We start from the raw sequence: 14,624 nt of genomic DNA, 5'->3' as shown, positions 1-14,624 counted from the left end.
TGCTGTGTTGACCCTTGCCTCCTTATTTAAGGAGGAGGAGGAATGTCGCCAACTTTTCCCTGCTCCCACCTCTTCCTGCCCCTTCCTTACCCCAATTGTCACTTAAACGGCTATCATCTTTAAGAGGTGAAATCGCACTCTTACTCAGATGACGTTACCTCTCCGCGTAACAGCAGCCAAGACCTCTACGCGCAGCTCTTGCATCACCATCCCTATTCCTTGAAACCGCACTTTTCTTATAGACCCCCCACCCCACCGTGACTTTCATCCACCGCCACGTGATCCCAACCCGCGCCCCCCCATCCCTCCCCTTTCCTTGCCCCCCCCAGTCCGGGACACCCTACGCCTCGCCAGTGCCCGCCCTGCAGCCATCCACCTTTTGTCTCCACCCAAGTCCTCCCTCCTAAAACCCAGCCCCCACCAATTAGCGAGCCGCCCCCGCTGTCGGATGCGCACCTCTCAACACATCTCCATCAAACCTGACTCCCTCTGTGTCCAGCATGCCCCAACCTGCCCTGCAAACTTCCACCACCTGGCCCACATCACCATCCACCCCCTTATTGTCCTTGAGCTCCCATCCCGGGCGCAACCGTAATCCTGCCTGCCCCGTGACAAAGCACACCTATACTCCTGGCCCCCTGCCTCAAACCCTCCGTGCCGTTATTTATTTTCTTCCCCTTACTGTTGAGGGCAACTGTCTGCGCGGCACCCCCCACCCATCACCCGCGTGTTGGCAGTTCCGCATAGGCCACCACCCGCACCCCCACCGAACACCCATCCCCACTGTCCTGTCAAGCCACCCTTGTGCTCCCGACCCCAACCACACATCCACGACCCTCCCCTGAGCCCCCAACAATTTACAACCAGCCAACCCTTTCCCGAGCGCCCCTCACTGTGCACAAGTCCTCCCGGGTGCCCGCCTGACCCAGCACCTACCCTCCGTGTGCTCGGCCTCATCCCCTCTGCTGCAATTATTGTTGCCCTATTCCGACGCACGCCACTGGCCCGCAAGATGCCGCCTCGTCCTTCCCTGTATAGGATACCTTTGCATAATTACTTGCAAACTCCGCGATGTCCTTGCCTGCGTGCGGCACTAGACCTCTTGCCCCTAAGCCACCCAGAAACGAACCCCAAACTAGCCCCAGCCTTATCCCCACCGTCCCGAGCCAGTGAAGCCCGCACCAAGGACCCCAGCAGCTCCCCCCATCCTCCGACACCCCCCTGCGCCGTCAATGGTCGGCTGAAATTGCGGGCAGTGACTAAACAACTTTCCTTTACCTTCCACCATAGATAGCACTCTAGCCACGAGAGAATCCCGCAGACGGGCTCCTGCCTCCGTGCGACACCCGTATCTGCCCAATCCCCCCAGCGCCATACACTCCACCAGGCACCACATCCCAAGGACTCCGTGCATCGCCGGCCTTGCCCAACCGACCGCAGCAGGGGGGCGGGAGGCTGTGACCGCAATCCTGCATATCCTGGAACATTTGCGCACCCGGCTCCCCTGGCCACCCGCTAATAGGCAGTGTCCCGCATAGACCTCCATTATCTCGGATTGGCACCCAAGCCGCCCTCACCTAGTACTCGTTCCTGGCCCCTCCCGACCTGCATAGACAACCCCCCACAAGCCCTATTCTGCCACCCACAGGCCTCTTGCCCCTCAGACAGCACTACGCTTCCAATCGCAACGAGCCCTGCAGCTGCCCGCTTATCTCCACCCCCCTCTGCACCCCGCCGCCCAGAATCAGCGCCCAGAATCAGCGTCTTGCCTCCAATACAGAGTTTGTAAAAAATTCATGTAACACATTGTCATATACAATGCCAATAACTCAAACTTGAATGCTGCGAGACCTATTGCATTGCAAATGCTTGTTCTTTCTGCTTCCTCCATGGACAGTTGTTATGTGCTCTCCAAAATCACGGTCTTATTTATATATTTTGTTGCCATTGTCCTGTTCGCAATTACTTTTTTGCTCTGTCGTTTGTACTTAAAAGCTAAATTAAGTGTTAAAAAAGAAATGGAGAGGAGACACAGAAGCTGCATTGGGGATCAGACAAAGATAAGCGCTTAAAGGGAGTTGGGGCACAGAGGGGATGCAGAGGAGGCAAGGGACACACAGAAGGGCTCCAGAGGGGCATACAAATGAGCTGCAAGGGATGTGCATGGCAATACTCAAGAGTTAAGCAAACACAAGGAGATGATGGACGGAGCGCCAACATTTTCAGACACTCGCCCCCAGTCACAGATCTGGATTGAATCCATCATCATTCTTTAGCTCACTTCGCCACCCCAGTTCACACACATCTATATGCAAATCTGTCTTTGCCCAGTGCCTCATAGGAACAGTCCAGGTGGAGCACAGAGACTGCAGGGGTACTAGCAGTCAGATGATCTGCAGGAGGCCAGGGGCAAACAAGGGGGAGTTGGACCACCTACAAAGTTGCTACAGGGGGCACATAGAAGAGAAGTAATTGAACAGAGAACATACATAAACATAATCAATTAGCCTCTGAAACACATCTCATTTCGAGTTTCCCTATATAATATGAAGGTTGGAAGTTAAGGTTGACTTTGTACGGTGGGGTTTTGACAGATAAAAATATTTTTCATTAAATTTAATTGACACATTTTTTAAAGAAATACTAACATAGAAAGGGTAGTAAGGATGATGAATATATTTATAATGGTTTTGCCATGAAAACAAAAAGTTCATGAGCTCTACTGTAGACACATTAGTCAAACGTAACTTCCCTTCTGCAGTGTTATACAAATCCGTAGGTTACAGGGACCCATGAAATATGACAAATATTTAATAGGTCTTTGTAATCCGCTATGTAGAGATTTACCCTTGTCCATTGATTTGTCGAAATTCTATTGAGGAAGCATGAACAAAACCTTAAGATTCTAATTCCCATCATGTGCATATGGTTAGCTGCAATTAACCTGTGTAATAGAGACCCATATTGCCATCTCTGCATTCGGGTGACATTTATGAACCAATCAGCCTTCAGCAACATAATTTATTATATGCTAACAGAAATCCTCCTTGGAAATATGGGACCATATTACACACTTACCTATTATACTGGTATGCTGATATATACCATATATATGATACAAGCCTCTTACTATTTTGCAAAGAGGAGGCATGGGAGAGGAGTGGGCAGGAGTTGTGAGATCACAGTAGAGAAAGTGTTACAGTGACTCACAGCAAGATGACCTGTCATGATCTTTTAACTACTCCGTGTGAAAATCTGAATTGTATTATTTTACAACTTTCTTACGGCACAGTCATCTGTGAAGTTAGTGGGTGAGTGGGGTTCTGAGTTGTAAGTCCTGATGGTGGTGTGTGTGTGTGTGTGCTTGTATAACACCAAGGGCAGAACACATGCCTCTAGGAATCACATGGGGAATTACTGAGACACGCTCACTACATAGTTTCAAAATCCTGTAAATGTATTAGATGTCTTTATCCATTCAAATGCTTCATGCCAATTGTCATAACATTCCTTCTTGGATTAGAGATTCTTCCCGTTTCTCAATCTCTCTCTCTTATATTCTCTCTGTGTTTCTGTCTCTTGTCTCTCTTCCTTTGGTCATCTCACCCTCTGTATTTAGTCAGTCTCCTCTCTACCTCTTGTCACTCTCCGCCCCCTGTCTCCTATTCTCTTTCTCTCTGTCTCATGCCACTCTTTGTCACCTCTCTCCTCACGCTGTCTATAATGCCAAAGTTCTCTCTCCTACTTTCTCTCTCTCTATGTCTCGTGGAACTGTTCTTTCTTTCGCATCACTATCACTCTCTATGTCTTTTGGACATTCTCCTCTACCACTGTCATTCTCGGCCTTCATTCACACTCAATATATCCTCTCTCTCTTCCCCTTTTTCACCCTCTCATTCTCACTCTCTATTGGTCTACTTTGGCTCTCTCTCCCTCCATTCCTCTATCTCATTATCTCATTCTATAATTCTCAGTCATTCTGTCACTCTCCTCTCTTTGCCTTTCAGTCTCTCTTTTTCACCTTCTATGTAATGTCTCTCTCTCTCTGTCTCTTTCTTTCTCTCTCTCTCACTCTATCTCTCTCTCTGTCTTTCTTTCTACAGTCTTAAGGTTCGAACAATGAACTAAAAGTACACATTTGGTCAATTTGGCAGGGAGCAGACACACTCAAATGGTAACACAATAACATATTTCTCACCAGTTTTTTGCTCTCTGAAATGGTGGACTCAGCCCAAAAGTTCGCAATTGTCATGGCTATTGTTTTGCCATTGTAGCCATCTGAAGGATTTCCAATAATTCCAATCCTAAAATACGCAAAACACAGGAATTTTAGTTGGACGGAGAACCAAAAATATGATCAAGCATTAACAATATTTATATTCCCTGTAGCTTTACCGGGCCTGGTTTAATTTTAATTGCGGTATCATACGTAACATACATTCATCAGGTGCTGACTAGTAACACTTACAAAACTGCTGTTAAACAGAAAAGCTGATTAAATGAATACTTTATGATAGACAGCCAATCTCAGTTGCTTCATTCTGAGGTGGGGTACTTATATTTTTCTTGCATCACTCATAAACTCTAATTTCTAGGGAGAATTAGAGGGAAATGGTTTCACATTATACCTATTGATGCGCATGACTCGTACACAGTCACGTGTAGGGCATGAACAGTTCATCCAGTTCTATTTTTATGCCGCATTCTGGTACCCATTTCCAGAAGCAGGACTACAAGTACCAGTTTCAAAAGAAAAAAAAAAGACTTTGAGTTCCTTATGCCAGCTCGACGTACGCATACCTTCAGGAAGAAGGCGCAATATAATGCAAGAATCCTAGGCCATGGGAGCACTTAGGGAGAGATATTATAAATGTTTGCACCATTGTAAAAAAAAAAAAATAGAGCAAAGTATAGCTGCAAAATTTCTGTTGTGTTGACAAACTCAAACTGTTTTTTTGTCCATTTTTAAAATGTGAAGATCGGCAAAGGTTTAAGGTATAACAATCTGCTAATTTTCGATTATGCAAGAAACAAAATATGCACAAAACAAATTCGCTCCATTTTTTACTATAATTTTTAGGTATCAAATTTTGTAACTTAATTCTAAACCTACACTGATTTTTTACTACAGTGCAAAGTTAGCTTCACATTTTAAGTAGACGTAATATTAGGCACATAGCACAAAACCATCTTTATGCAACACTGTAACAAAATCTGGTTGCTTCATTCTCTATTGTGCAGTAGGAAAACAATTATACAAAATTGAGGTGAAAATGTTACACAATATGGCCCATTGCCTTCGATATTTTCACTTCTCTATGAATATTTACCAAGAACTCTGATAGACCTACTGAAGAAAGTACACCATGCGCACAAAGGTACAGTATTGTTTGTGCCCATATTATACATAGGTTAAAACCAACAACATTTCCGATGCATAACTTACTTATCTTATCTTACTTATCTTAAAATTACGTATACCAGTAATCCACAATACGGATCACACCAAATCTTTAATAATCAATTTTGTTGATGATAAAAAATGGAATTACTGAAAAGTGCATGAAATTATAAATTCAAACAAAGGAATATAGGTTAGAGGTGGGAAAATTAATTAAATATGTTGTGAATGCTTGATTACATACATTAAAAATACCGAGCTTGAATCGCTGTTCACATGATAGACACACAACAAATGTATTACAATTAACAATGCTATTCTAGATATATTCACCAATATAAAATAAACATTCTTTAGTCTTTACCCAAAACAATATGACATCTTCCCCCTGGCCTACCATTAGTTTGAGGATATACTATACCTTGCATAGGATCGACATGTAATTGTTTTGGCAGCAGTCACATTCTTTTTGGCAGAATATTGTGTTAACCATTTTGTATAGTCAGACAGACCCTGTGGGAAACATATATCTTAATTACCATAACACACTATTAATTGTGCTTAGGATTATTTTACAAGTGAAGTACACTATACAAAATAGAAGCATTATGTAGCTACAAAACCATTATCTAGAGATTTCGAAAAACATCAATATAAAAAAAATCATATGGAATGCTGTGCGATTTAGACTGAAAACATATTAATTTGTTGCTACTTTCCAAAACTAAAGAAATCTAAAGCACAGGGTATTGAGCACAATGTTATCCAACAGACAGGACTTAATAAATTACCATCAGAAAAGCTGACCTGCTTAACTGAAGGTCAATAAAGGGTCAAATAAAAGTAAAGTCAAAGATTTGTCAGCACACTGCAAGATCTTCCATAAATAAAGACCTACTTCCGAGGTACAGGTTTAACTCCTCCTTTATTCTCACCTGAGCCATAGTCACTGGCTCAGATGACACACTAGTTCCTTATTCAAATCACAGCACCCTTGATAGATGTGGAGCATAGACATGAAGGTTGTATGTGATTTCATAGAATAAACAATTTCATGGAATATCATTACTGAGAAACCATTTCACCTAAACTGTTTAATAGAAATTTCAGAATGAATGCCATTCACCATTTCATAGAAACAAATTAATTGAATGTCTTTTTGATCGAAACTGGCTTCCGCATGCTAATTTTTTTAATGGTTGTACCAATCCCTGAATCCTAAAAGCCCTTTCTACCCCTACACTCCACCCATCCCTGATCCGTAAAACCCCTCACTACTTCTAAACTCCACCAATTACTAAACCCTAAAAGCCCCTTTTTACACCCAATCTCCAACCATCTCTGACTGCTTAAAACCCCTTACCACACCCAAGCTCCACCCATCCCTGAACACTAAAAAACCCACACCGCCCATCTATGACTCCAAAAATCCCTCACCACCCCTAAACTCTACCCAACCTGAACCCTAAAAACCCTTTATACATCTAAACTCCACCCATCCCTAAATCCTTAAAACGCTTCACCATCCTACACTTCACCCAATCCTACCCTAAAACCTTTTCACCACCCCTAACCATTACTGAACCTTAAACACGATCACCATCCCTAAATTCCACTCAACCATGAACCCTAAAACTTCTTAACACTTCTACACTCCTCCCATCCCTGAGCCTTAAAGATATCTCACACCCCTAAACTCCACTCATCCATGAACCCTGAAAACCCCACACTGTCCCTCTAAATTCCACCCATTACTGATACCTAAAAAGCCTCACCACATCTAAACTCCACCCATCAATGAACCATAAAAACCCTTTGTGTGCCTAAACTCCACCCACTCTTGATACCCCAAAACCCCTGACCACCCCAACACATTATCCACCTCCTGACCCAAAAACCCCTCACTAGTCCTACACTCCAACCACATTTTGGATTTTTCCTTGCAATTATCTCTCCTAAAAATGTTTTTTTTCGATGTATTTTTATTTCCTTAAAATTGTCTTTCCATGATGATTTCCACCAATATAGTTTTTCAGTTTTCGTTTATCCAATAATCCACATACATCAAGATTTGAATTTAGAACAATAGAACAGTGTTCTACTGAGACAGCCCTGGCCAGAATGCCACACCCACCCTTTTAATACAACAAAGGGCCTAAACAAAAAAAGATAACTGGAATATATAATGCAAGAAACCGGTAAATTAATCCCTATATAATTCTTTCTCTTTCTTCCCACCCTCGCATTCTAAAATTCAATAGGTTAATAGTGCAGTGATCATACTAAATTTTCCTTTGTGTCATCATCCTTTCCTCTCACCTCTTTAGCTCATGCATGTCCTATCATGCACAGCTCTCCTTCTGCCACCTCATCCATGCACGTGATAAAAGGGCATTTATCTTTCTCCCTCTGAACATTTCAAAAGTGATATTTCCCGCTGTAGGATGATAAATCATTCTGTAACCCATCAACAATTTCATTGTGTCCTCTTTCTGTACTTACACATTCCTTTATAAAGTTAAATTATTTCTTTAATTGTTTTATTAAAAGGCTCCATGACTCAATTTCCATTCAGATGATATAAAGCTCACTTCTAATGGTCGATACCTCTAGTTTTTAAAAACAAATTGGTTGTGTCCTTTTGTCAGTCAGCAAACTAGATGGAAACCTTTACTAGTCAAAGCCTCATTTAAGAATTCAGGCTTTTAGTTTTAGGGTTGCCCACAAACTTAATTTCAGGCCATCGTGAAAATATGTCTATCAGGACTAGAGCACATTTTTTTGATCATGAATGGGACCTATTATATTCAAGCCAAGAACATCCCATGGCCTGCCTGAGATCATTCCACAAGTCAGGGGAGGAGCCCTAATTTTTCTACATCAAAAGTAATCCAGCACTCCACACATTCTAGAACAATCTTTTCAATCTGATTATTCATACCAAATCAACAACATCCTTCACAAAGCCTACAGTTAGTTTTACAGATGGCTTGTTGCACCTCCTGAGTTAAGTCAAATCGTTTACCTCAAAGGCACTTGTAAGGAATTAGCCTAATCGCTCTAAATAGAAAATTCTCTTTCAAGGGCAATTCAAGCCTCAACATGAACAATCCTACTAAATCTGTGTCACAGTCCAGCCTCAGACCCCATCCTTTAAACCTTTTGTCTTTTACTTTACTTAACTCAGGATCATCCTTCATTCTTATTATCAGTTCATCCCTAGATAAAGCGTCAAAGGACACAGAAAACACTTTAATCAACTACTCATTTAAAATATCTTCCTGACGCTAGGTAGCTGGTGAATCTTCCTTCGCTAGAAGTAAAAGACAGACTGTTGCTTTAATATACACTCTTGGAATATACGAAAGAAAATTCCTGCAGAGCTATAACCCATTTTATTTCAATAAGTATCAGAATGTGTCATAAAAGCAGTAAGATTCTTCATGAAGCCTGATCTCATAGTACGGCGATGCAAGGCCTAAGGTGGTGAAGAACCTTGAACCAGCAAAGAATGCTACCATTTCCAATAATTTGCTCAAGGGAAACTTGTCTACTACAAAATGTTTTTAACAGTCCTCAAATCCATGCATAAACTTATAGCACCTAAAGGATTATGCACTAATATGACAAGGAATATCCAAACTCTTAGGGCTCATTTAGATGTCGGCAGACAGGTTCCTTCATCACAACAGTGACTATCCCGTCTGCCGAAATATAACTCTCATAGGATACAATGGGATTTATATTTCAGTGGACGGGATATCTGTCACCGTTGTGACGGAGTAACCTAACAACCAACATCTAAATCATGCCTTAAATTATTTCAGACAGGGACAACTTTCCTAAATTGGTTTTCGTTGACTCTCTCACACCAACTGGCATGCCCCTCTCATCTTACTAATTACAGGAACTGAACCGGACTGGAGTTTAATCCTATGAGCAAAGTCATTCAAACAGCCAAACTCTTCCTTAAATACTTCAGGAAACTCAACTGTAAAAATGACTTCATCGTTCACTCATGCAACCTGCACTTTTTCTGATCTATTGTAGTGATCACTATGGTTTTTGGGACATAGGGAACCTGGGCACAGTAAGATGCTTGGTTCTCCTTGAAGTAGCCAATTGGGTTTTCCCCCATAGGCTTATGTAGTTACATCTGGTTACACCCAGGCACGATTCCTGTATGAGGGCATATGGGGCGGAGCACCACCAGTCTCAGAAGAAGGAGAAAGAGATTGAAAGGAGACTGGTGGTCTGAGGCTGTGGCACTCTGGTTGCAGTGCAGCAGGCAGTGTACAAACACAACCTACGCATGTGTGGTTGACGTCCCATTTCAATATCGCCCAAGTCACACATGTGCAGAGTGTGTCTGTGAGGTAGTAGTGAGGGCAAGCAGGCGCTACCTGAAGCAGCTGGTTTCCAGGACTTCGGTCGGATTTTCGGCTCGCCCGGATCTCTGACGTAGCTAAGCTCAGAACATTCTTCTAGTTCTAGGATCCCGACTCCTCCTCTGACTGGATGACTGTTGATACAGTCACCCTATCACAATAGAAGGTGGGATTTCAAGTACTGCTTCCTGCGCTGGTTTCGTATTTCCCTCCCTCCTTGAACCAGCTTCAACCCGGTTCGAGAGAAACCCCGTGATGAAGCTGAAAACAGTAAGTACTTAATGTGCTTTTGATTTATTTTTGCAGATTTATATAGCTTGAACTAGACCCGAAGGTATCGGAGGCTTTACACGAACACCAGTTACGTAGCACAAGGACACATTTATTTTTGGTATGCATGGGGAGGTAATAAGTGAATTGCCCAGAATCAGGATGCTGAGCCCACGCGAGGATCAAACCCGGTTCCCCAGCGCACCAAGCCCACAACACCACAAACCTCTGCCCCAGACCATAAGCGGACTTCGACTGCCTCCGCCTGGACCACTGACCGCGGTATGCCAGCTCGTGCAGTGGACTGCTCTTCGGCCCCCCACCCTCTTTGCATCGGGCTGCTCTTCGGCGGTGAAGGGCAGGGTGTAGGTCGCGCGAGGGTGGGGGCCAGTGGTCACTTAAGTGCTGCACCCGTCTCACCACTTTCAAAAGTCACCAGCCGCTACTGGTTACACCAAACTACATTTTGAAATCATTTACATAATACATCATGAGATACTAATGTCAACCATGACTTAGAATCGATTAAAACTTCAACAGGTTTGTTGGTAATGTGCATAACTTTTTTTGTTGATCAGCTGATTAGCTCCTGTGAGAAAGTGGGTTGTTGGTTGACTAGGGTGTGAGCCAGAGCCAAGAAAAAGCCATACTCCCTTGCAGGGTGAACCACAAAAAGTCACTACATCAACCTATACCTAACCCTGGGAAGCATGGCACAAAAAGCAGTCAGGCTTAACTTAGAAGCAATGTGTAAAGTATTTATGCAGCACACAAACTGTAATAAAGTGAAAACACAACATAAGAAAAATCTCAAAACAATTTAGAAAAATAGAGTAACTTTTTATATATTATTTAACAGCAAAATAACAAAAATATATTCAGTAGTACCAGAGTTATGAATTATTTTTTATTTTAAGGTTCAAAATAGTGTCTAATAGATCAAAGCGCCGACCACAGATATATGGTTAAGCGAGACTGGATAAAAGGCGAAAGTTAAGGCCGACTGCGGTGCAGAGCGGTTCGGATACAAGATGCAGATTGGTCCCGGTTAGCCCTTTCCTTCAGACCTACAAATATTTCTGAAGAAAAGTGTCTGAGAAGTGAAGTTCTGTGAGGCAAGGCCGAGGAGGGAACAACATCGTTGGATAACCTTCAATTGAAGCAGCAGTGAGGATTTTGCTGTTCGTACTTAGTCGCCGAAATGGAAGTTGAAAAATCTCATGGGGATGAGGCAAAAGGCTGTAGCAAAGACAGTACCCGTTAATTTGAATACCCCTTTGACGAAGGGCCGCTGGGGCAGATTTGCTGCTGTGGAAAAGAACTCAGTCAGAGATGCCACAACGTCAATCCGACTGCTGAGACACCTCAGGCGGATAGGCAAGGAGGTTGGCCTCAGTCTCGTAATGGTTCTCAAAGCCCTTTTTGGTCAATTTCCTCAGCTTTGGAAACTCGCCATATGGGCACTTTTAGCACCACAACCAAAAGTCCTAGACTGGTGGGACATCTCATGGGGGTTCAGGACTCACTCAGACTGGGTCCAGGTGCGGGTTCAATATGGTGGGAGCCTGTTATGTCCCTGTGGCTCTGAACATTAGGCCAGCTAACTAGCCCTTGGATTAACTTCTGGTGGTCCTGGATGCAAGTGTAGATGCAGGGCTCACAGCAAGGCTGGCCTCTGAGGGTTCAAGGTAGGATCCAGGCAGCAAAGGAGTCCTTCCAGGTACAGCAGCATTCTGGCAGAGGTCTCAGAAGGTCACAGCAGCATACAGTCCTTTGAGAGTCCTTCCATAGGTCTATTAGTGAACTGAAGAGTGCGTCTGAAGGTTCTATATTTATGCCCTGGTTCTGGAAGGCGGGAGAAGTTTCTGGAAAGGTTCTTTGAAGTGCAAGGACATTTCCTGACTCTCCTGCCCTGGCTCTAAGCTGGCTGCTGTGACAATACAGGGTAGTTAGGCCCTTTGTGTGAAGGCAGAGCACTGGCTATTCAGATATGAAGGCAAAGCACTGGCTTTTCAGGTACAATTGGGGCTGTGCTAAGCTCCGTCCCACCATCCTGCCATCAGACAGCTAATTGAGGCACACTTAATCCTTTTATTGTGTGACTGTCTGGGAGGAATTCACAAAGTCTGTCAGCTACACCCAGTCAAGTGACCTCAGACAGCTGCAGTCTCAAAAGGGCCATGGGCAGGAAAAATACCACATATCTAAAAGTCACATTTTCAAAATTGTAATGAAAAATCTGACTTCACCATTAAAGAGGAATTATTATTACAAATTCATACGTACCAAACATAAAATATCGAACTCCTCTCAATTAGGAATTACTGCATAATAAATGTAATAAGGAATCCCAATGTCACTCTAAGGGAGGGGTAAGTCTCACAGTAGTGAAAAATGAATTTGGGCATTATTCACTACCATAACAGGTAAAACTCAAAAGTAAATGCCCAACCTTTTCATTACACAGCACCTTGCCCTATGGGCTACCTAGGGCCTACTACCTTAGGAGTGGCATATATGTAATAAAAGGAGAGTTTAAAGCTTTGGAAGTGTGGAAAAGTAAATTTTGCCATGTTCTGTGTCCCTACGTGTCCTCCATCATATGTTATCTGTGCATGATTAATATGCATATGTATTCCCCATGTTCGATTAATGACGCAATTACAGTTGTGTCCATCTCTAGTATGCCTATTTCCAGTTCCCGTGAATACTACGAATATTAGGCCTATGTAAAGCTACGTTGCCACGTTTCTCAGTGTGCACGTTATTCCATTGTAAAGTCCCCGTTTCTAGGCCTCAAAAGGGCCCGGACACCAGATTCAGCTCCTGTCTCCTGAAGCCCTCGCTGAGGAGCGATACAGCCCCCACCTGTATCCCTGACCCTTCACTTATTTCCTGCCTAGCAGTGCCCGGTTCAGCCTGGCTCTGCCTCTGAGTCTGCCAAGAGTATGTTATGATTCTAGTTATCAGTCCAGCCCTCCTTCTCTGCATTCCTAAAGCTACTGAACTGCATCAATAGTTTCCGTCATAGTCTAGCCTTTACGTCTCCATGTAAGAGAAATACTGTATTTAATAGTCATTTAATATTCTTCATCACGCACTACATGTAGAATAATGCATGCTCCAGTCTTAGAGTCTGTTCGCCTTTACCCCGATAACTTTTGGATTCTATCAACATGTTCTCTAAACATCAGATACTAGATACTGCTTCGGTACATGTCGCCCTGACTCTCCAGACTTCAGTCTCTGCTCCTAGCGCAGAGTTCGTAGCCCCCAGCTTCTCCTAGTAATACGTCATTGCCAGCTTGCGCGCACCATCAGGTTAGAGGTCCCGGCTCCTTAGGTAGCCCCCTCCATGTTTCCGCCCCATTCATGACATATTCTGTTACGTTTGCATCACATGTCTATGTATACGCCCTGTTACACCTACTTTCACCCTTATCTTTCGCGACTGCTACGCGTCACACCCTTTGCTCCACCCACTGCTCCGCCTATCGTATGTATTGTAATGCAACTGTTTTAGTATATATGATCGTGCACTGTTATTAAATGTTACGCCGATTCCGATCCTGCCCCCGGCAGCGCTGCCATCCTATTCCTGTGCAGGTTGTCCTGTTCCTGTCCTTATGCTGAATTAAACCTGCAAAACTCCTACTACCTCGAATCTTGACTCTTATTTATTGAGCTATCTGTTATTCATTTATCCATTCAAAAATAGAGGTATTATTTATTTATTTACCACATAATGGCGCCCGAATAGGGACTTGCCCTTTCCCCACGCGTCGGTGAAGCCACGCCGACCCCCTGACCCTCTGCAGTCGTGACGGAACTCTTCTGCGCACCGGCAGATATTTCTGCTTCAAGTATCCCTCAGGCCCACGGAGGAGACGGAGGAGGCGGTCCAGCATCCAGATGAGACGGTGGAGGAACGCGGCGAGTCCCGACCAGAGCCCAAGCCGAGAGTCCAAGGTCCGAGGTATCCGGAGGCCCACCCGTAACAGAAGTCCGAAGTTCGTCCGTCCGGCGTCGAAGCAGTCCCGTCCAGTCTGAGGCCTTCCGTTCTTGCTGCCCGGTGAGTACCGTTGCTGGGGTAGTATCTAGACAGGGTCAATCTAATTGACTCTGGTCCGTGGGTTGGTGGTACACAGACCCACAAAACGAAGTGTCCACTTCGGTGGATGCGGGTCCTGACGTGTCTCTTTATGAGACCGGTGAGTTTCGTACTGTTTCAGCAGTGCATCTAGTTTCTGTTCCAGTCAGTTCTGTTCTCGAGAAAATTCATGTATTCTGTGTTCCGTATTCCAGGTAGTATTCTGTTCGAACTGTTATTTTAAATGTTCTTCATGTACTTTAATGTCGTGGTATGAGTGTGAAGTAATTATCGTGTTTATTGTGTATTGTATTGTGTCCAGATTATAGTTCAGTCATGCCGCTCTTTTCAAAACTGCGTCAATTAAAAACTAGAAAAGGTCTGCTAGAAGCAGCAGTTCCTGTCCCGCCTAGGGACAGTCCAGGTCATTTTATGTATCAGAAGCATGGCATAAGCGCCATATTATATCTAGATT

General features: G+C 43.8%; 1 protein-coding gene across 1 annotated transcript in view; it reads right to left on the bottom strand.

Annotated features, from left to right (window-relative positions):
* LOC144823367 (uncharacterized) overlaps positions 1-14,624 on the bottom strand; it is an 888,205-nt gene that overhangs the window by 343,994 nt on the left and 529,587 nt on the right. The window contains exons 9-10 of the mRNA XM_078681837.1: positions 5,823-5,914; positions 4,199-4,304 (exon numbers count right to left, since the gene is read on the bottom strand). Of these exons, the coding sequence (XP_078537963.1) occupies positions 4,199-4,304; positions 5,823-5,914 (198 nt within the window). The remainder of the gene's footprint in view (positions 1-4,198; positions 4,305-5,822; positions 5,915-14,624) is intronic.

The sequence above is a fragment of the Lissotriton helveticus genome, chromosome 3_1, assembly GCF_964261635.1.
Source record: "Lissotriton helveticus chromosome 3_1, aLisHel1.1, whole genome shotgun sequence".
NCBI lineage: Eukaryota > Metazoa > Chordata > Amphibia > Caudata > Salamandridae > Lissotriton > Lissotriton helveticus.
The sequence above is the reverse complement of the archived record's forward strand: the minus strand, read 5'-3'. Positions and strand labels throughout refer to the sequence as shown.